The 23,544-nt window shown below is 44.4% G+C and overlaps 1 protein-coding gene across 1 annotated transcript in view; it reads left to right on the plus strand.

Annotated features, from left to right (window-relative positions):
- Nucleotides 1-23,544, plus strand: part of SLC22A18 (solute carrier family 22 member 18) — a 58,709-nt gene that overhangs the window by 21,601 nt on the left and 13,564 nt on the right. Inside the window, exons 5-7 of the mRNA XM_041415120.1 lie at nt 13,179-13,294; nt 13,772-13,882; nt 19,309-19,409. Coding sequence (XP_041271054.1) covers nt 13,179-13,294; nt 13,772-13,882; nt 19,309-19,409 — 328 coding nt within the window. The remainder of the gene's footprint in view (nt 1-13,178; nt 13,295-13,771; nt 13,883-19,308; nt 19,410-23,544) is intronic.

Below are 23,544 nucleotides of genomic sequence, written 5' to 3' on the forward strand. Positions count from 1 at the left end.
GCACTCATGACTGGGACTTTCCAGCCGATAAAGTCTTGGCTAGCCTCGGGGCTAATTTGCTCCTAGCAAAACCAGCTCTCTGGCCGGCTGGATGTGCGGTTTCTTTTGATGCCAACAGGACGAGGGTTTGCCACTTTTTTTTCTGCCACCAGAGCATCCATCTCTCACTGTTAACATCTGTGGGATGAGTACAGGGAGAGTCAAGGGCAGATGGCTTTCATGTTCCCTCTGGGATAATATTTCCACATGTTTATTGATCTTTGAGTACTCGTCTCTTGGTTATGTTTGGATTTTACAAGAAGTAAGTCTGGGGAAGAAATTAAAGGTATATATTTACCAGATTTAAAGCAGCCCGTTAAGAGCATCCCCAGAGCCTTGAAATTCCATGGTGCTTTGTTTTTAGGATATTATAATATTAGTGTAGTTGAAATACAGGTTTGCTGGCTGTGTCTGTAAATACAATAAGCTGTGCTCAGTTTGTGTAATTTAATTGTAAAAAATAGCCTTTGTCAGAGACCACTACTAGACTCGGTCTGAAGCAGGGATTAAAGATAAATATGTAGGTACCAAACTCACCACCTTTTTTACTCAACTGCTGCTATCTGATAATTTACTGAAGAGCAGTGAATTTCAGGTCCTCTCCTACTGCTAATCCCTATCCCTGTGCACTGGCAGGGCTCTTTTATTGGATTTTGATGCCATTGTGATGGGGACTGGCAGCCATCACATCTATGCTGTTGATATTGGGCCTGGTCTTAAACCATTTTCAGTTTTACTGACTTTCATCTTTTCCATGATGCCCGCAGTTGATCTTTTCCAGCCCCTTTTCCATGACAGCCCCTGGTGCAGCTGGAATTGCAGCTTTTATTACTAATTCCTCAGGATCTACATTGCTTGTTTTACTCTCACCCTGCGGTTTTTACTCAGTCCTTCCTCAGACAAGTTTCCACTGACTCAAATTCATGCTTAAATTGAGTCAGGGCTCTAGGATGTGTCCCTGGGGCGAAGCCTGTTCCTGGGGCACCTGGTTCTTATGGAGCTGGGCCAGCTGACACCAGTGTGCAACATCAAGGCTCCTGGGGAGGAATTCTTGAAACAGTAATAGGGATGCAACACATTTTCAAAATCTACATGTGTGTGCATCTCTCCTAAGTGGTGTTGTAATGTGTAGGTGCTGCTGTTGTGTTGTCAGGGTGCTGCGAGACTCAGCAAGCTGTGGGTTCCCATTGCATCACTGTTGTGGCTGGGGCAGAAAATGGCTTTTGGGGGATCCAGGGAAAAGAAAGAGGAGAGGAAAATTGTGGTACTCTGGTCTGAGCACTAAACTTGCATGTGAGACACCTGATTTTTAAGGCTTTTTATTTCCACCATGGTCTTTATGGGATCTTACTAGGGCATTCAGGTTTTCTGTGCTTCATTTCCCTGCGAGTACGTCCAGGGTGTTTGCACCACCACTACCCACAGGGATATTGTGAAGATAAATTGTTAGATTTAAAGTGTGAGGGTTTTCAGCTGCCATTGCCTTAGGTCTGTTTCTGTAGGTAAAAAAGAAAAACTTTACAACAAGACTTTTACAAGGACTGATGCAGACCCAGGTCTGGGGATTTGTGTAATTTGGACACCCCAGTATTTCCCTGGTGCTGTACAGCTCTATGTCCAACAGGCTTGGAAGCACTCTGAAGTCCTTGTTTCCATGGTTTTGCCCTGCTGAAAGTAAAACTGATGTGAAATGAAAATGTAATTTTTTCCTCTGGGCACTGAGAAGAAAAAAGCCAACAATCTCAAGGTAAATAATTTCCTAATCGATAAATTCTTCTGTTTAAGTGGACCTCTTTGGTGCACTGAAAGCAGCCAGCTTCTGGAAGGCTCCAGGATACCACAAACACCAATCTGAAATCATCAGCACTCCTGGCCACTAAATAACATGGCCCCTTGCTGCCTTCATAGCACCTGAAACAGGTGTTCCCTAGGATGTCCTGCCAAAGAAGTGTGTGGCCTCTGGCTCTTGCACCACCAGATGGTTTGAAATGTAAATATTCCAGCCACAGCAAACCCCAAGCATGCAGCGGGCCGGCGCTTCACCCCGCACAGCTACAGCAATGGAGCATCAGAGGTTTCCAAACTCCTCTGCAGACAGCTGGCAGCTCACACCTCGCTCACCCCTCCTGATTTCCAACTGCTAATTTGCAATTAAATGCAACTAAAAATACAGTAAACACTCTGCTCCCGGTTTTCCATACAAGTCTGTCAGGTAGCTTGCTGCTGCTGCCATTTGGTGGTGAGCGGAGCGGGTCTGTGCCGTAAGCGGGTGGCTGGGTGGAGAGCTGCCCGTGAGGCTGCCTAAGATGTGGTTCTCACTGGGTGCTCCCACAAATACCAGTTCAGCATAATGCAGCTGATGCTAACTGGCATCCCTGTAGGTGGTCTCTGTAGTGGGGCCAAGATGAAACGTGGTGTGAAGAAAGAACCGAGCTCTTTCTCTCCCTAAGGGGAGTTCCTCTATCTGAGAGCAAAGGTGTGTGAGGCAGAGCTCGAGACGCAACTGCTGCAGCAGCTCTGCAGTTAAAGGATGTTCTTGTTCAGGGCTTTGGCAATGCTGGAATCCACCAAAATACCCAGAATGAATAGAAGACCGGGCAATTGCGTTTGACTGGTATGAAATGCGTTCAGTTTGCTTTAATTCATTGCTCCAAAATGCACAAGCAACTTTAGTTAATGTTGAATGTGCTTTTTAACCCAAATAATTTCCTACTATGCTAAACAAAGTAGTTGAGAATACCTCACTCAGTGAGAAGTTTCTTAGCCATTCCTTGGCTAGTGTTTCTCCTACCAACTGTGTAGAGGAGAAAGCTACTCCAATTTGCAAATGCGAAACCCAGAGCAACCTCCTTTCTGAATATATTTAACATGCAGAAACCATTGTCATTATGGATAAGGGAAACAAAGTATTTAATTGAAGGAGTTCAGTAAATAGAGCAGCAGTGAGACCACTCCTGGTTAGAGCATAGGAAGCCTGCCCAAACAAGCAAACTGTGTGCCTTCAATTAATGGTTTCGCCCATTATTGAAATAGAGTGACTCACTCATCTCATGCAGACGCCTCCTTTTGGGGTCAAACTCTTCATGAAATCAATTCAGCTGCCCCACAGCCCTCAGGCTCTGTCTTTGCTGGAGAAAGGATTGGTTTCAAGGGGCCTGTTGTGCAACCAGGGAGGTTGCAGTGGAATGCTGGAAAGTCTCCCACCTGACCCTTGAAATGACTTATTTGTGACTTTTGGGTATTATTTGGGTTTCAACACTGCTTCCCATACAAAATTAGTCCTAATGTGTCCTATTTCATTAAAAGGTCTTACTAGACAAAAGATGCTGGAGCCCTTGATGAAGTGTGGCAAGGTTTTTCACAGCTTGAGGAAGGAGGTGTTGGCTGCCACTACTTGTTCCAAGGCGAGATCAGTCTGTGCCATACCTCTGGTAGGATGCTGCATTTACAGTTACTTACCTCAAGGTAAAGAATTAACTTGTTTTGCCAGGGATTACATAGCTTAAAAATGTCATTCATGTGAGCACAGTCCTGTTAAGAGATGAATTTTAAGTGTCAGACTTGGCTAGCCAATGACTTCTCTATTTATTTACCTCAAAGCCTGTGGGTGTGGGGTGTGGAGGGAGTCCTTGCTTTTGTGTGACACAAGGGTCGCTCTCGGGGATCACTGCAGCAGCATTACCAGAGCCCTGCTTGCAAAAGGGACTGACAGAGGGAGAAGCTAGAGTCCCTTAGTGGGCTGATGCTGGGACACCTCCTGGCTAAATAGGTTGCTACCTGCAGCATCAGACTATCTGCCCACAGTCCTGTTGTCTTACCAGAGTATGGAGAAGGCACAATCTTTGCAGAAAGCCAGAGCATCTGGTGTCTGTGTCTGCTTTTGGAAGGTGGGAGAGGTCCTCTTGGACGTAGCAGTCACTGCCTCACTCCTTAGTTCTAGCAAAAAAGGCAGTGGCTTGTCAGAGCTCTCTTCGTGCTTTCTTTGCCAAATCCTACCCCTTCCCCTCGCGGGAACTACCTGGACCCCACCCCTCATCCTTGGGCAGCAAAATTCAGCTCTGCCCACACAGTGCTTTGAGCCAGCTGTGAGTGAGTGAGTGAGTGCATCATGATGGGTGAGAGGTAACAGCTCCAGCCAATGCCAAGCTTGCAGGTCTTCCAAAGCCACTGCTGTGAGTTGAGACTTGTGGTGCTGGAGTGCAGCTCAGGTTACTACAGCAAATCCTCAACAGTTTCCTGCCTAGCTGAGTCTTTTGGAGTCTGAAGCACTGTAACCTCATAAAAGCTGGAAAAAGCTTGAACTCATTCAAAGATTATTTCACACCACCTACAGCACTCTATGAAGTCAGACATGCTGTAACATATAATTAATGATGTGTTTGGTGGTGAGTCACTGAGTAGTCTAGCAAGCTCACCTTCAACCAGTCTGTGTGTGGGAGTCCTTACCCAGCAACACACCCAAACTGAGCATTTTAATAATTTACCACATTCTGAGCTTGGAAGAGTAGTTTTTGTTGCTTAATTAAGTAATTTAAAAAAATACTTAAAGGCTTTGCTACCTGTTAGGGAACAAACCTCCAACATGAAGGAGAAGGTGGGGGAGAGCCCCAAAAATCTGTTTGTAATACTACTTTCTATTACTTTCTTTGGAGTGTCCAAGAAAAAGGTTAAGAGATAGGAGACTGCATTTTTGTGTTATATTCAACAGTCACTTGATAAGGTACATGAACATTTCTTGGACTGAAATGTGGCATTACCCTTTCCCAGTTGCATGTCCTCTCAAACACAAAATGAGAGTTGTGCTATTCTTATTTATTCTCTGGAATGTTTTAGGGTTGCAGGGAAAAAAGCAGCATTTTCCAGGGAATGAGCAAATATGTGCCTGTCTGGTTTGTGACATGGTGGTGGGAGACACAGGTTTGATTCCCAGTAGAGAAGGAAATTGCACTTGCCTCTCAATGTGATCTAGTATCCTTATCCTTTCTCTAACAAAAATCATAGTAAGAGTCCTAGTGAAGAGCAAGAGTCGGACAAACTTGCATAATACTTCTCTGATTACTTTTCCAGCCTCCAACTATTTTCAGCTCAGGGGATTTCCTGACATGAATGTGTGAATATGATTCGTGATGCTTTAGTAATCTCCACTGCACCATTCTTCTAAGTGCTTATCTGATCTCTCCTTTTGCCTGTCCAAACCTTTTGCTTCCACAACAACAGTAGTAACAAACTCCACAGACCATCAACATGTTGCAAGAAGAATTAGGCCTTTCTCTTTCTTTTAAATTAGTCTCTGACAGTTTCACTTGGTGCTTCCTGGTTTTTGTAGTGGAAATAACCATGTCAGTACTGCCTGCTCCAGAAATAAGCAGTTCAGAAAGGCATAATTTCATGTGTGAATTTAGGACTTGTTTAGCCTGCAATCATCTAATCAAATTTTAGGTCTAATTTGTGTTATTGCCCAATCCCTCAGCCCTCTGAGGGCCATATGCAATTCCTCACTGGCTGTTCTTTTCCCCAATACTCTTTTAGTTGTGTATTCTCAGGGAATTTTCTTACTTCACTGCTGTGCCAGATCGATCACAGATAGGTTGAAGAGCACATGTCCCAGCCTCACCAGTGGGGTGCCTCTGATGTGAGCACTGACCACCAACACCTACTTTCTGATGCCTATCTCAACCTGTCCCAGCTCATCCAATATTAGTTAGCACTGCTGGGATCAAAGCCAGGTGTTGCAAGCCCCCATTCAGGGAGTGCAGCGCATACCTGGTCCTTGGCTAGACTTCTCCATTTCCAGGCATGCAGGGTGATGCTGTATAGAAGTGTAAGGCAAGCAATGCCTAAAATAACTGAAATCTTTTGGGGAATGCAGTTTATTCCCCCATTTGTTGTAAATTCATGGAGATGTGCAGGTGTTTAGCGAACCAAGGCACCAGTGGGACTGTTTATGCCATGCAATAGGGAAAAGCAATAATCACACATACAAGTGTAGCTTCAAATGAGGAAAGCACAATATTTGGAAATATAGGGTGTTTTATCAGAGAAAAGAGCCCATGAGACTAAATGATACTCGAAATTAGCGGCAGACTATGGGCAAAGCGTGCAGGTCCGCCCACATCTTATTGAAGCATAAATGCTATCCCCTTCCGGCAATTAGCTGAGTGCCGGAGAGCAGCACAATCGGCGTGGCCAGGCTGCTCCAGCTGCCTGGGAATCAGCATCCTGCCACAGGCATCTCCTTCCCGCTCCGGCAGCGGGATCTGCCGTGCCTGAGCCGGGGTTTGGGCTGGGGCTGGCTCCTTCCAGCTGCTTCTCATTGCTGGGATTTTCTCTGCAGCAGGTGCTAGGTGGGGATGGGTCATGTTCATGCTGCAGAGCCCCTGATGGACAGCCAGCCTTAGCCATTCATACAAAATACTTTTTACCTGGAGAGCTCTGCCAAAGGAGGGCTTTCCCTGTGGAAGAAGCCCAGCACTTTTTATTCAGTGCCCTGCATTGCCCTAGTGTTTTTTATTCAAGGCTGAGTATCAAGACCCACCTGCAACCCTCCTTGTGCTGGGTCAGTGACACACACAAGAGTGAATGTCCCTTAAGGGAAGTTAATCCACAGGTGGCTCCAAAGGCTGGTGATGGCTGTGAAGTCTTGTTCCTGATGTCCCCAGCACACGGCAGCTCTGATGTACCCCTGTGCTTCCACTCCTGGCTCTTTGCCCTGCTAATGCACCAGTGTCAATCTTCAGCACCCCTCCCTCACCCAGTTCTGATGGAAACAGGTCATGGAGGCTGCCCGTTCCTCTCTTCATATTTTTTTCCTTCCGCACCACACAAATTTTCCAGATGTGGCTGCCACTAGAAATAAGCAGTTGAATGAGCACTTGTCTGTGGGTGACTCATTCTCACCCTCTGAGGGCTCTCTGGAGGGTGTGGATGTGAAGTCTCACTCCCTCCTTGGACAGCCTGCAGTGATGTCAAGCTCACCATAGTGAAAAAAACTGCTCAGTGCAGTAGCAGCCTACTTCTGCTGCTCCTCATCTAAAGCATATGTGGCAAAAAGGACAACCTGGTAATAGTTTCCAGTTACATCAGGATGGTGAACTCCCCCCTTTTCCTGCTGAGGCATGGGAGGGGGTGCTATCCACTCAAGTTTTGTGTTCTGTGTCAAGAGATGGGGAACACACTTCTCCATGTCTCTGTGTAATGTTTTTTCCATAAGGACAGGAGTCAGAACTGCAGAAAGGAAGTCTTGGGGGTGTTTTGTTTTCCTCTCAAAGGCACGGATAATGTGATGGGTGGTCCTGCTCAGGTAGTGCTGCCTTGAAGTCTGCTGAGCATTGGGGTGTCTGAGTTTATGTGTGTTATTGTGCTGTTTCTTGCCCTGGGCTGTGGAAGCTGGACTAGCTCTGTACATTGGCATGAACATCCTAGGAAATGTGGGAAAATTCTGTACGCTCAATAAGTCTTTTTTTGGTTGAGGCTTTTGTGGGTTTGTTTTTTTAAGAAGGCTTGGTGAAATTTTTTGCTTGGGTTTTTGGGGTTTTTTAGTTGGTTTTTGGTTTGTTTTTTTTTTTAAATTTTTTTTTTTTTTAATATTTAGGCAGAATCTCAACAATACAGACCAGACCAAAATGGGTCAGAGAAGAAATGCATTCAGCAAGGCAGTAAAACAGTTTCTTGAACAAAACCATCACTAATTTACAACAGGTTATGCAGTAACTTATGTATCACTAAGTTATCAGGACCACAGTGGTCAATGCTCACTTTCTTACAGACCTAAAGCTGCTTACCAGAGGCCATGGTCTGGTGTCATGATTTCACCCAAACATTTTTTTTTTCATCTCAGTTATTTGCTTTGCTTTTCTTTTTAACTCACCAGCTTTTTTTCACCTATATCTGGTCCTCTAAGGGTATTAGGGGATAGTGTGGCCAAACTGCAATCAAAGAAATATTTTGAGAGTCCTCTCAGAGCTGTTTAAGGAATCTGGACTAGCTATGAATGCTGGCTTTATGCACCGCAGTTTTGAAGTAGGAGTGAGTCACTGAAAAACAATCCGTGCTGTCTCCATGCTCAACTTTGACTTTATTAAGAAATAGAGAAAGAAAACAAACACAATCCCATTCACTGCCGAAATACACATTGATCCTTTAATCCTCAGGGAATCATTGGGAGCTGCTTCCTCCTCGAAAGAATGGCTGCGTTGGCGCAAGGTTTAATTGTGCAATTACACGCGTGCCTTCTTCTCCTGGGCTCTGCAGAGCAGGGCTCTGTGGCTGGAATGTTAATGGGAAAGCCACTGATACCATCTCGTGGTGCAGGCAGCCTCCCCCTAGGTACCTGCCTCCATGGTCTGTCCCAGGCTTCTCAGGCAGGCAATCAAAGATGGGAATTGCAGCTGAGCAAGGACTGGAATTTGGGCTGGAGCCCAAAATTATGGCCCCTGTTGGTTTGTTGTAGCTGCTCTTGGGGAGGCAGGAGGTTCCGGTGCCCAATCCCTGCTTGGCACTGCCTGGGGGTTGTGGCTGGCAGGTACCAGCTGGGGCTCTGCTCAAGCTCCCTGTCTGTGAGCTGGAAATATGCCTGGAAATATGCCTGCAAATGCCTGGCCAGTGGCCTCTCCTGCTCCTGGTCCACTGCCTGGTGCCTGCATGCTGCACATGCCTTTGTGCTTCAAAGCTACTGTGAAATGCTCTGCATGCGTATTTGTACCTATGTATGTACCTGTACACATCCACACATTCTTTTGTGGCCAGGCCCTGCTTTCCAAGAGCTGCATTTGCTCTCAAGTTTTCCAGGTTTTTCAGATGCTGCATGTGTGCCACCTCTGATCTTCGGGGCAGGTGACAGGAGTTGGAGAGCCTCTGTGTTACTGCCTTGCTGTGTTACTGTTGTGTCTTGATTCAGAAACTGAACTAATTGCATTCATTTGGTTCATACTAATTGACCCTGATGGGAGCAGGTTATGAAGGAACATGGATTAGCTCCTCACTTTGCTGCCCTTGGGAGGTGAAAGTTGGGATTTACTTGCCAGTAAATAGAGGGGCTGGTTAAGTGTTAGATGGGAAGAAATGCAATCCTCCTCCAGCTGGCTTTGGATCCTAGGATTTTTTTGAGGGTCAATCTGTTTTCCAGTACATTACTATTAATGGTTTCAACATCAATTCTGCTTTCCCACCAGCATTTAGGATGGAGTTTCCAGATGGATAATCTTAGCTGCCAGCCACTTGTCCCTTCTCCATGGTCACAGGCTACCAAGTGAGCCTTGCACTGGACCACACCATGGGTCCTGCGGCAAGTGGCCATCCCACTTTTTGAAACCCTTGAAAACTCTTTAAAAGAATGCTTTAAATGCATCCACCACATTTTACCTATTGGCTTCAGGAAAGTGAAAAGGAGAGGCTTTTGTTAGGTTATTAAGCAGTTCTTGGCTGATGTTACAGGCTCCTGGCCTCCAGGTCCCTCTGCTCATGTTCTCTTCCTGTTTCTCTGAAAATTTTAAGTCAGGACAAGCTGCAGCTAGTCATGTTGGCAAAAACTAGTTCTCCTTGACCCTAGTTCCTCCTAGTCCTAGATTCAAGTGTTTGCTCCCTGCAGCCAAAATGTTTGCATCCTCCTGAAAGCAGGAGATTGGGATACAACGGTCCCATGCAGGACAGTAAAATGCACTTTATTCCTCTGCTTCATGGCAAAGCTGGAAAAAAACAAAAAGAATATGGGCAGCTGTGGTTTTAGCTGACAGCTGAAAGGGGCTTTGCTAGCAGAAGTCCCCAGGGAAGACTGAGGAGGCTGCTGACAAAAGTCAGGAAGGGGCTCTCTCCACAGATTAAAAAGCAGAGAAATTATAAATAACATGATGAAGTATAAAGTTACCCAAGTTATTTTGACCATAAAGCCCAGGACAGTAAAGGCCCTTAATCTCTCATTAATCAACAAGAAGCTGGAAGAGGCCATACAATGAGCTCAGCTGCCAAAGCTGCTGTGCCCTTTTGCTCCATTTAATTTAATTGTATTAGTCCTGCCCGCAGCCTTTGTTCTTCCGCCCTGCTCAGGAAATCTGCTGCTGGGTTTGGCAGGGCTCACTGGTTCCACATGGCTGGTTTGTGGACAGCCAGGAGGGATGAGAGGGAGAGCAGGAAGGGGAAGAAGATGGGAAAAGGTCCCACGGGAGCAACCTGCTTGATATACTTCATTTATCTTAATAGTGCCACTGCATCCCTTCCTGGTGACGCTTCCTCCTGATAAGCCAAACACAAAACTAATGCAAAAGGACTCTGGCTGGTATTTTATTTTAAAATTAAAAAAAAAAAAAAACAAAACAAAAAAAAAACCCAGATGAGTGACCATGAGCCAGCTCTTGTTCAGCAGGTGCTACCAACCCAGCAAAGTATTCCTACCACCACCTTCCTTGGTTCCACTTCATCTCTCTCAAATGAGCCGACAAACAAACGCAAAAGGTGGTTTCCAGGACACAGGTGAGTTTTGTCAAATTTTAGCATTTGTCCCTGCTGAAGGATGAGAGAGTAGAGCAGCTAACTGGAGAGTGTACCTTTCTCACTTCTCCATCAAGGAATGACAGTGTTTAATGTATGGAAAAAGATGAAGCACTTACAGAAAGATGTGCTTACGAAAAGGGATTTTCAGATTACTTTGCTTCAGGCTTGTGTGGGAAACACTGTTTTGAGCTCCATATTTTACTGGATTTCTCTGATTTCAGTAACCAGCTGTATGAAATTCCACAAATTTGTTATATCAAGCCCAAGTTTTCCCAAACATGTCAATTGTCAAGGTTCTCCTCTCCCTTTCACAGCAGTGAATTAACAGTCCTGTGCCTGCAGTGAAGCAAGCACAGGGCAATGTTTGCTTGTGGTTTTACAGAGTGATCCTTCTGTCATTGCTTACTGCAATTCTTCTTGGATGTGAAGAGTAAAACATATTTACATTGGTATGTGGGATTCTGGACAACCTCAGGAAAAAGTAGAGCTGGAAAGGAAGTTCTTCTGGCTGATAAAAAAATTTGAGATGTTTTTTACATATCAGAATGAAAGCTTGAAATAGAAAAACTCCCAGAAAAAAAAAAATCACAACCACCCCACCACCCCCATACATTTAGCCAGCTGCAGCTACTTATTTAGGTTATTTTATCCTTTTTATTTTATTAGTAAATTTAATTTATGTTGCAATGCAAAGTAGAAATTCTGGATGTCTTGGATAAAAATTTTTGTCCACAAATTTGATTTCAGTAGTTTGGGAACTGCTTGGCATATAATTTTAATTTAGAAAGTGGCAATCTGCTGCATTAAAAATGAAAAGTAATGATCCGGTAAATGACTAATTTTGTGGTCTGAGTTAATTAGTCAAGCAACTTGGCGGATAGAAGGCAGCAGGTCTAAATTATTGTGCTAAGTCCTTTTGCAGAAAGATATTATCTGGCTTTGTTGTTTTAATAATAATTAATGAGAATTAAAATATTCAGCTGTTACTATTAGCGGGAATGTGTGTGTGTGTGTGTATATATGTATATTTATATTTGTTCTCTGATGCTTTTCTTGCTTGTTTGCATCTCAATCCTTGACTGTCTTGCTCTGTGGCTTAAATAATACTCCAGAAATTATTCAGACTGCACCTTTGTCTAGCATGGAGGAAACTCGAGGCTTTTACAATTGGTGTGCTGGTTACTTAATGAAAAACATGCACCATAGCCTGACAAGGAAATGTGCAGTAAAAAACCAGGCAATAAACAGTGTCTCATCAGCAGGATCACAGGGAGCATCAGCTGGGGGCTCACAGCTCGCTTTTACATCTTATTTGTGGCAGCACAGGTTGCTGGCAATGCAGGGATGGCATACTCACCCCCAAGTCTGCATGGATCTGCAAAACTTCTCTGGTGAAATCCAGGCATTGCTTTGCTGAAGTCAAAATGCTTAAATTTGGATGCCTCCAAGGCACCACGGTGGTCACTGTGTCTTGTAGCCTACATGACACCAGTCTTTGGCGTCATGTGGGCATTGGCTGGGCATTTCCACCCCAAACCTGCTTCCTGTGGTTGGTTTCAAGCCCATGTTTTAGGAAACCCTACAACTAACAGGGTTCTCATGATGGGGGAGACTTTTAATGAGCTGGTTTAGTGGATAATTGCTCTCACTGTTAAAACAAGCTTCTCTCTTTGTTTTCAGCTTGATTTCCCTCAGTTTCAGTCTTCCAGGCCTGGACTTTGCTCTACTGCCTTTGTTAAAATTAAAGCCCTTTGGAGTGTGGAATCTTCCCACATACCTTGAAACACTAGGAAGAGTCATTTCCTCATCTTCTCTTTTAAGAGGACAGTAATAACTGGGGACTAATTACTGGCTCTATTGACTTTTCATGTTTGCATTTTTTAGATAAGTTGTAATTTTTCCTTTTTATCATTGTACAGCTATAGTTAATAATTTCTGTTCACAGTGCCTGCACCCAAAGATGTGGCCCTACTTCTGTTAAAGATTCACTGTTTGGCATTCTGAGAGATAGTTGAAGTTGGTTTGGTAGTTGATATTGTTTGGTTTAGGAAACCTTTGGAGAAAAGTAAGTGCATCAGTCAAAATGCTGTTTACCTTCTCAGAAGGTTTTGTAGTCGTGTTTTTATTTTAATGCCTCCTTTTCAAATGGTATCATCTCTCTGGTGGGTTTAGTTCTGCTTGTAGGCCATATTCTACTATCCTTAATCATCTTGATCACTTTCCTTAAGTTCATTCTGTTTCACTGAGACATTTCAAGGAGTGAAATGATACTTAGACTAATGAAATTGGGGATTAGACAGGGATTAGATGGATTCTAACAGCAGATGCTGTGCTTTCTGTGGGAGGATTTCTAAGCTTCATTAAACCAAGAAAAACTCCTTTCCCCTGACACTTGGAGATTTAAAAGCATCGTATTATACCCTTATTAATAAAATTATAAACTATCTTGATAAAAATAGCTGTCTTTTGGTGAAGTTTCAAACTGTGGTCATACCCAAACCATTCACAAAAGGATGTGAGTTCTTTCAATGCCATACATCCTGTGACTTGAAGGGGAATTTCTCCTCATCAAATGCCCAAGCCTTTGCAGGATGGAGGTATAAATACCTTGTTTATGGTATTTATCCAGTGATCTCTATTTTTTCTGTTTGCAGTGTTTATGTTCCTGCATATGTTGGGCTGGTGGGAAGTCTCATCAACACCCTGATAGCAGTGATTTGGATCCCTTCTCAGTCTAAACCAAAGTCAGACCGTCACATGACAGAGCACAGTGAGTATTTTGTGTTTCCGAAAAATAGCACATGAGAAGGGGCAGGGGATTGACATGCTGCAAGAACTACTGGAGGACCTTGGATGTGCATTTAAGGGCAAAAAGGTCCCAGCCTTGAGATGCTGACCTTCAATGTCTAAGCTGAGCTTATGGAAGAGAATTATTCCAAATATACTGATCATTCTGCCATGCAGAATTGCAGTCTTCCAGTCTCAGAAGAGGTGATTGTGGAGGCCTTGCTGGGGGTTAGTTTGGTCTGACAGGAGAGGAAACCCCACTGTCTCCGAGGGTTCCTCTGCATGCAGACCTGGCACCTGCTGCCCACCTCCTGCCACTGGCACAAAGCTGGTGCAGCAGAGATGTGGTTTTGGGGTGGGTTTTGGGTGGTTTTTGAACCTGAGCAGAGTTTCAGAGTTTCCTGCTTTCTACCCTTAACCTGTATAAAAATAATATTAACCCATATGTCATCCTCTGCAGGCACATCACAGTCTGGCAGCTTGTTTAGTATCAGAGAAATCCTGCGCCTGATGAAGTTTCCGGGAGTAATGGAAGTTTTCATAGTCAAGGTCTTTGCTGGACTTCCCTTAGGTAAATCTCACCCATTGCCCATGACTGCTGATGCATTTAGAATAGGATGATGTACACTGTAGGCCAGGCTTGTCTCAAGTTACTGAAAGCACATGCTTTTGATCACAGAGCAGTGAGGATTCACCTCCTGACTTGATGCTGGATGCTTTTCAGCTACACAGGGTCAAAAGCCAGGGATTGGACTTAATGTCCAACACACTACTTGTCATAAACTGCATCTGGGACTTTTGGCAGATCACTTAATCTCTCCAACCCCCTCACTGCAAATGTTTTTTCCTCTTGTCTGTCATTTCTCTTTGGGCTGTAAGCTCTTCAGAGCCGAAGAAAATTGTTTGTCCTCTGCCAGAAAAACTGAGGTCCTTCCTGATTTTACTTAGCGTTTTTAAGGTGTATCCTAACCTTTTTCCCAGCAATTAAAAATTGTTGATGGATGAGAGGGCCAAGTTGCACACAGGGGACCCACAGCATGTGTCCTCCCTTGCACATTGATGGGGCTGCTTATTCTTCTCTTCCTTATATATTCTGCTGGGTGTTTTTTGTGTCATGGTAGGAATTTGCTGATCCCTCACACCTTTCCCAAACCCATCTCTTTTCCTGCTTCCTCTGAGTCAGTTGCTGTCTGGCAGGATTCATATCTCCCTGTTTGCCTGACTATGTATCCCTGGGCACAATTTAATAATCTTTCATTTTGCCTACCCTCTAACTTCTTTCTCCACATACCTGACTAGAGACAAGCTGAATGTCATCCTCATCAGTGATGTGTAAAGACAGGGTGATGTTCTCTGCCCTTCCACATACAAAGCCTTCACAGCTCTTTTCCCAGTCAAACCCAAAAGGTCCACTTTCTCTTGATGATGATTTCAAGAACTGAGCTTTGTGCACATCATAACACGTGTGTATCATGCACCTGAACAAACTAAGGCACTTCCCTTCCAAACAGGGATCCTAAGAGGGGACTTAAGGCACCCTAGCTTATAAACTTTGCATATTTTCCAATTCATTTTTGTCTGGAGAAGCCCTTGAAGTTTAAAAAAACACGAAACATGATTTACAAATTAAATGCTAATTTGTAAACTGTAAATTTAGTATACAAATGAAAGTAAATTTGGCTGTGGAGTGTGGCTGAATTGGAAGGGGATGGCATTCCTGGGCTTGGTCAGGCTCATCTGTTATTTCTGGCTATATCTCTAGGGAATGAGTCCAACTGGAGCTGGAAGTAAAGGATTTCTGGGTTTTTTCTTTTCCCTTGTTGTGTGTAGCTGGTACTGGCTGAGATCAGTAATGCCAGCTGGTCCTACCTCTGTCCCTGGGGAGAGGATACAGTCTCAAACCACTGCTGGCTTGACCTGACAGTTACAGTGCAATTTTTTTGGTTCTTAAGACAATAAACTTCTAAAACCACATTCAAAAAAGTGCATAAAATGACATCATTTCACAGAATGAGAAAGATGTATAAAAGGGTTTTCTTAGCTGATTCTGAGTCATTTCTCATCTTAAAGTAGTATTCATTTCTCTGTTAAAATGCCTGAGACTGCATCCATGTGAGCTTCCCACAGTAATTTCCTGTGTGCTCTCTCTTTTCCAAAGGCCAGGCAAAATGCACTTTGCTGTAGACATTCCTGCTGAAATGCAAATTCCTGCCTGTTACAGAATCCATTCTTCTTTCCCTGTGCAAAGAAAAATGCTCACTAAATCGAAATAAACATCTCCTACCCAAAACGGCAAGGCAATTTCTAGGCAAAGAGGATAGAGACAGTGAAGCTGGGATTTAAGGCAGGCACTGGGATTTCAGTCTGTCACTGAAATACTGGGAATATTTCTGTAAGGGTAGGAGAAGGTTCACTTGAGGCATTCCTGCTACTGGTGAGGAGTGATTAAAATCCTAGTGACTTCTCTTTGCAGGTCTTTTCACTTCAGGTCACTGACCAACCTGCTGGCAGCTGAAAGGGGATCTGGCCATCACTAATTCTCTGCACCTCACAGCTGGAGGCTGAGCTCCTCATGAGCTCATTTACCTTTCATCCCCAGGCTGCAACTGTATAATTAATTAGATTGCCCAAATTACAGACCATTTTCTATTTACTTTGTAAACAAGTTTGTGATATACAGCAAAGAAAATCTTTTGTTCCTGATGGATCTCATTGTTGTCTAAAATTAGCTCGTTTGAGACCGAAAGCACCTCCCCGGGAGGGCTGCAGGGCTGGGAACCTCCTCCCTGTGTTGCATAAAAGCAGGGACCTGGGCTCTGTGCCTCTTGCAGGAAAGGAGCTGCCAGGGATCGGACAGGCAGCAGACAGCTCCAGCACAGCCGAGTTATCTTCTCAGCTGACCTGGGAAAAAAAAGAGCCTCACTGCATTGTGGTAGATAAGAGACAGAAATAAAAAAACAAGAGGATAAAAATATCAAACATAACTCTTATTGACAAGAAATCACCAGGGCCTTGAAAATATTGATAAATAGCTGCTTCTATGAACCTTTGGCTGCCTAATCCCTTTGGAAAATCTGGTTTCAGCATGATTGCTTTAGCACCTGCATCCCGTTTTTTAGATTTTCTTTCACATGTTGAGCAGTGTTTTGCAGTGAGCCTTGGGGCTCTGCATCCCATCATATTTCCAGTCCAGCGTAGGAGGGCTGTGATGAGCTCCCAGAGGCTGTGCTTGCCTTCTCACACCATCTTGCAGTAGGGATTGCTAAACTGGCCCTCCAAAACTACAAGCTGCTTTCAGACATATCACTTTTTTGTTGTTGTTGTTGTTGTTTTTGGGGGTTTTTTTGGGTTTTTTTTTGGGGGTTTTTTTTTTTTTTTTGGGGGGGGGGGTTGTTTTTTTTTTTTTTTTTTTTGGTTTGGGTTTTTTGGTTTTTTTTGTTTTTTTGGTTTTTTTTTTTTTTTTTGTTTGGTTTTTTTGGGTTTTTTGGGTTTTTGGTTTTTTTTTTTTTTTTTTTTTGGGGGTTTTTTTGGGTTTTTTTTTGGGTTTTTTTTGAAAATAGGGTTTGCACTCCTGATTTTCCTTGGGGCTTTTTGTCATTGTTACTGCATCTCACAAACCATTTCTCTGCTTTCTGCTGCATAATCTTTGTTACTCATCACACTGATGCCGGGTTTTCTAAGGAGTTCACCCTTTTCTTAAACATCCTCAAAAAAGGCAAGGTTTCTGAGGGTATTTTATGCCATTTTCCTTTTTTTTTTTTTTTTTTGTCTCCATGTTGAGCCTGTCAGCGTGGACTGAGGCTTATCATTATTTATGTGCTGCACTCAGCTGACCTGCAGCCTACCCAGCTGGGAACCTGCTGAGATCCTTGTAAGAAATGCTTGTTCCAAAGAGCATGACATCTTTATTTAGTTTAATCTGAGGCTTGCCTTGAGGGTTTCATCAAGAAATGTGTTACCAGTGGGAGAGACCACCTTAGTTTCTGAGAGAAGAGGGGCAAAGGGGATCTCCCTCCTGCAGGTATCTTTAAGGGACCATGCAGGCACAGGGGGTGACACCCATCTGAAAACGAGACCTTTTGTACCTCCAGGGGAGCCATGCCATGTATAATTCTAATTAAAGAGCACAGACTATTCCCCTGCTGCAAAAGAAAGCAGCTTGTTTGGAGGAGAAAGATTTAAATCTGTCTTAACTTGATGAGGGACTTCAAAGGGCAGAGGAGCTGTAGAAGCTGGAGCACAGTACCAGGAAGAAGCATCAGGTATGCAGGGAGGCCAAGCCCCTCCTAGGTGGTACCTGCAGTGGGGTGCAGGATGAGGGGCGAGCTCCTGCTTCCATCTAATCTTCCTACAAGTGAAACCAAGTGTGGTTTTTCTTTCATTTCGTCACGTGTGCCTTTTATAAACATATGCAACCCTGTTGCCTGATTTGGGTGTTGTGAGTAAATACTGGTATTTGCATGTTACCTTAAACTGGCTTGAGCTGAGAGCAATTTCAAAGTAACTGGATAACAACGGGGTGCTCTCCGTGGAGGAGTGTGGCAAAGCCATAGATCTTCATGAGCCCCAGCTCCCAGGCACCTTCTCCACAAAGCTGGAGAGTAGAACAGCAGGGTGCCCTTCCTGCCCCCCATGCCTCTCTCCCAGCCCCATGGAGCCAGCTGGGGTGCAGCTACTCCTGTTAAGGTGGGGTTCAGGAAGGCTTTGTGGCAGGTCCTGGGATGGGAGGGTGGTGCTCCCTCCAGGCAAAGGCTTGGGGTGCCTGGCTGCAGGTCCTTGTTGCTGCAGGTGCTGCACTGGTGGCGCTGGGGTTGGGCTGCTGGATGCAGTGGAGTCGTTCTTGTTCTTATGGAAGCGAGTCCTCCATGGTGTTTTAACCAGTGTTTTAACAGTGTTTTAACCAGCAATCCGGAATCACCCTCTTCATCCTTCCAGGAAAAGCTGGCAAATCCTCCCCATGCCATGTCACTTTGCCAGGCCACCAGCTGTCTTAGTCCTCACACATTGCCTCTTGCATTCTGTTTTTCTCAGGAAGGAGAGGAACAGGGCTCCCTTCCTACCCAGTCTTTTTAACTCAGAGGATCTTACAAGGAAAGGCAGGACTGCTAAAAGTCATCTGGTCTCTTCTCTCCCAGAAGGATCAGTGATCTCTGACAGGCACATCGTGGGGTTCATCTCAGGCAGAGAGCCCCAAGTTCCTACTGACTTGGTCCATCTCAGGTGCACAAGGGGAAGCAGCAGACTCTTACCCCACACCACACTTGAAGTGCAGTGTTTTGACATAATTTTAATTTGATGGCTCTCTCTGTGAGATTGGGAGCATGTGCAAGCTCGCCTGTATTTGTGTATGTTTGGCAGTGGGGAAAACACACACTATTGTATTTTCATTTGAGGTTGAGTGGATGTTCTCTGTTACACTTTCCAGAAATTGCCTCAGTTGAAAAGCAGACCTGGTCCGTGCTCTTTTTGTCCATACTTTCCTGACTGCTAGTGATGACATCGCTATCAGTCCTCACAAGAGATTTTTCACGTGCCCCAGACATCGTTGCTGAGGTGTGCAGTGAAACCACTGCATTTTGGCTGATGTCACTGGGCTGTTCCCCACAGTGAATATCTGAAGTCAGGCAAAAGGGGTGAGGAATCCAATCAGATTATTTTTATGGTTACAGTCTTGTCTGAACAAATGTTTTCTTGCTGTCTTAATGGTTAGCCTGGCTTCAGTGATACAAATATTTACCAGTTTATAATTAACAGCTGAAACTACAGCCTACATAGTCACATTACTTAAAGATGAAAGTAAGGGGGATAAAAAAGTTAACATTTAAAGATTAAATTACTACAATGGCTTTGAATAAGATTGTGCTCATGTTTATACCCAGTGCTGGCAAACCCAGGGAGAGCTACTGACTTGGACTGGTGGTGATTGGGAGCAGGGTTTGGGCTATTACATGTGCTGCAAGTGTATTGATGTACTCTTTGCATTAACCCTCCTTCCAGGTTTGTTCATGATTATGTTTTCCATCATCTCTATGGATTTCTTTGGCTTGGAAGCAGTGGAGTCTGGATATCTGATGTCATATTTTGGTGTCCTTCAAATGGTAAGTGAGGTGCAAATCCCCTTCTTGGACAGATTAGCTTGCCACACTGCTACCTAATTCACTACCTTCTGGACACATGCTCTTCCAAATCCAGGTGCATTATTGACAGGCAAATCCTAGCTCCACCATATGGAATTTAGCTTCAAAAAGAGAAGTGACTCCAAATTTATTCTCTTCCTTGGAATGGGAAGAAGTTGGAGCAAGGAGTGTCCTGAAAGCTTTCTTCCCCTTGTCCCTCTCTGTGGATCTTTAAGCTGTAGAGCTAAAATTTCCTTGGTCTGGTATGTCCTGGGTTTTGTAACAAAACTTACATTGAAGCTAAAGTGCCTTGGCTGAGGTTTTTCCTGGTGCAGGTTAGTTGATTTGTGTTCATATAGTAGCACTCGGGTACACTCAGGAAAGCAGACAACCTTACTGGTGTTTTCACTGAAGATCCCTTCAGTGTAGAAGAACTTGTTTCTGCTGGATGGAAACACACACAGCAAGCTTGTGATTCAAAAAAAAAACCAACAAAAAACAAACAAACAAAAAAAAACCAGAAAAGAAAAAACAAAAAAAAAACAACAACAACAAAAAACCTCAATAACAAAGCACAGAAATGTGGGTGACAGAACATGGTTAGGAGACTAGCAAAATGGGTAAAAGGGAAAAGTCAGCTGAATTAGACAGTAATAGGCAGTAATAGGGTCAAGAATGTGCAGTGTTGTGTTATAGCAGTGTTCCTTTTGGAGGAAGAGGCTTAATGATTTTGCAGAAAAAGCAGTAGATGGTTATAACCAGCCCCAAGGTAGGAATGCAAGTTAAGCAATATCCTGAAGGAGAGTGGTCTTGTTATTAAATCCTCTTCATTTCCTGGGTATTGCCACAGAGTTCCTGTGGGAGCTTCTCATTTGGTGAATGGCAGCTTAAGCTTCTTCCTTTGTGATTTGGATTTGGCATGGTGCTGCCAGTCACTTGGGCTCTGGCCTGTCTCACCAAATCTGGGCATCTTGGTAGAGCAGCAGACAGGTGTGGCTGTACATCAGCAGCTGGATTCTGCAGTGTAAACTGGCTGGAGCTGAGCAGATGGTTCCTTTGCCATGCCCCTCCTGTGAGGTGGCTTTGGACTAGTTCTCTCTTGGTCCTGTGGACATCTCCAACCTGCTGAATGCAGTCCCAGCCTCTTTGGAAAGAAGACCAGTTTACCAGTGCACAGTATAGAAACAGTGTGAAAAGTGGGTGATCAGCTGCTGCTTTTCAAAGCAAGCTTCTCACCCAAGCTTCTGTCCACTGCTTTCAGAGGCTTTCCCTATGTTAGCCTTGTATGCTGCCTCCTAGACCTAGGATCTACAGGAATCACTTAGGCTTTAGAGGGGCCAAGTCACTGTCCCATATCTTCTTCCCCATTTGAATGCAGAAGGCCTCCCCACAGCTGGGCTTTTGACTTAAGACATACCAGTTAAACCCTTGTTACATAGGCAGAAATAAAATCTGGAGTTGCAGCATGGCTGTGGTGTGCTTGTTTAGAGCTGGGCAACGTGGGCAGCAAGAGCTCTTGTAAGGAGTGCCTTTGTGTGGCTAGATGGAGCCTAGACTCTGCTGCTAGGTCCAGGATATCTGTCTTGAGGACACTGCTGTTATGTCTGGAATATCTGTCTGCCTTCAGTGCCATTGTTCCCCAGGTTAGTTTGGTTGAAACTGCTGTAGATAAGGTTACCTCCTCTGCCCTGCTGGGATACCCCACACAGAGACACAGCCCTGGAAGATATGGGAATTACAGCATCCACTCTGCTTCCTCGTGGATGGTCAGATGCCAGGGCTAACCAGGGACCTGACCCTTCCCAGAGTCACAGAGTTTCATCCCACAGATGCCAATCATTCCTATTGCCACAGTCCAGCCCAGCAGGGCCCTGCAGGCTCAGGTGCAGCATCTACTCTGCTGGGGAGTCTTTGCCTTGGGACATTGGACACAGAAACTGGCTTTTATCAGGCTTTTATCAGCCAGGTAGTTTTCTTTCATACATGCATGCAGTTTCTATCCATATTGCTAAGCCTATCCTACAGTGGCAGTTCCAAACTCTACTCTGGTTTATGCAGACAAGATCCTCAACTGGACCAAACTGAACTCTCACTCTCTGGCTTTTAAATTATTGTAAAACATTAGATTTCCTGTCTTTACTTTCAGGTATCTGTCTAGAACCACCCAAAGATATCTTTTGTGTATGGTGTCTGCGTTGATGTTTTATGGCTGCTTTCTGTTTGGGTTGCTCTAGCAGGCAGGGAATAGGAGGGTGCTGGCTCTGTCCTGCTGAGCCCCAGAGCTGCTTGTGTTGCCTAAGCTGGCATTTCAGATGCATTTGTTTCTGCTGTACAGTGAATTGATACTGCTGAGATACAAATTCAGATTAAGGTGCAAGTGAATTCCACCAATCTGGATAGGTGAACGATGATTAATATCTGCTGACTGGCTTCCCCACTTCACTGAGTAAATGACAGCTTTATTCATAAGGAATACAATGTAATTTTCAGTGAATTTTATCAGCCAGATACTCAGCTTTGATTTTTTTTGTTCTTTAGTTTGTCCTTCTGTAAATCATTGTGAGGTTCTTCCCATCCTCTTGGACTTGCCCTGAGCCCTTCTGTTAGAGGAAACCTGTCCCCCATGTTTGCATCTCTTCATGGACTTGAAAAAGATAGTGTTTAAGGACTTTTATAGCTGGAAGGGGACATTAAAGAAATTAAGGGGGAAATTATTTCTTTGTGTTATTGTAGTTTCTAATTTTTAAATTAAATATTCTCAAAACTTACATATTCCTCTTATAGAAGGCAATGTTGCAGCTCCCTTTCCCAGCCTGATCAGCAATCCCAGGATGACTCAAATACTGATGGTGTCTTCCTGCCTTCCTCTCCCACCCCAAGGATATTATGCTCCAATTGCTTAATCTAGTTTTTCAGCTTCCCAACCTCATTTGACCTGCTGTGGTGAGAAGTGGCCAATGCACTGTAAGAATCTGTTTCTCCTCATTCCTCTCATTCAAGCCAGCTGCAGAGTACCTAGAGATGAGATTTTGAGAGGCTTTGAGTCAGTCCACCTAATTTTAAGTAGGTAACTCAAGTTCTTTGTCATTGCTATCCCAAACAGCTCTTTGCATAGGGAATCAGCACAGAAACACAGACCCTCTAGGAGGTGAGGTGTTTGCCCTCTCTGCAGATGGAGGGTGTTAGTTTAGACACACCACTAATTCAGGCATCACTGAGGGATCCCATCCAGAGCTCCTCAGCCTCACCTCATCCTGTGGTGAGCATCACCTAACAGCAGGGGATACGGGAAAGTTTGGGCAGGGTGAAGTGCAGTGAGGGTGGGAAGGGGGCTCGTGTCTGGGTCAGGACACAGCCAGGCAAGGTCAGGAAAGGGGGTGTGGGAAGGCAGTGAGACAGCATTGAGACAAAGAACTGTCTGATGAGGAAACAGAGTTGTGGCTCAGAAAATGGAATATGACCGAGGCTGGAATGGACAGCTGGGGAAATGAAAATAGCACATGGGGCTGATTCAATCAGTCCAGGTCTCTGCAGTGATTCTTGGAGTACCCTGAAAGTGTGGGGCTGTCTGATGAGCTGGGACTGTGCCAGATGAAGAGAAGTCATGTGGGAGATAACAAAATGAGGAGAGGAGGGCAGACAGCAGGGGAGCTGCTTCTGCACCAGGCAGCCTGCACTGCAGAGATTCCCTTGCTCATGATGTGCTTGAAGCATCTTTATCTGATCACTGGTAGGTCTCCAGGCAAGAGTTATGAGAGCCCGTCAGGGACACAATCCCTCTGTCCTCCAGGGCTGGGCTTCCAGAGCCCTCTCATCTGAGAAGCCATGCAAATGAGATTTCCATCATAGTGAATGCCCGGCAGTGTGAAATGCCATTCAATCTCTATCCAGAGAATAATTAATTTCATAATGGTTTAAAATTATTTCATTTTGAGTAATGGGCAGAAATGAACCTACACCTTTTTTTTTTTTTTTTTTTTTTTGGAGTTTGCAAGTGTGATAGCATAGAGACCTTCCAGGTGTAGTATGTTAGTATGTGGCTTGAAAAATGCTGCTGGAGGATTAGGCAAGTGAAATACCTGGAGTCCCCAGTTGATATCTGAAGTCACATCTGATG

The sequence above is a fragment of the Onychostruthus taczanowskii genome, unplaced genomic scaffold (assembly GCF_017590055.1).
Source record: "Onychostruthus taczanowskii isolate IOZ18803 unplaced genomic scaffold, ASM1759005v1 scaffold49, whole genome shotgun sequence".
NCBI lineage: Eukaryota > Metazoa > Chordata > Aves > Passeriformes > Passeridae > Onychostruthus > Onychostruthus taczanowskii.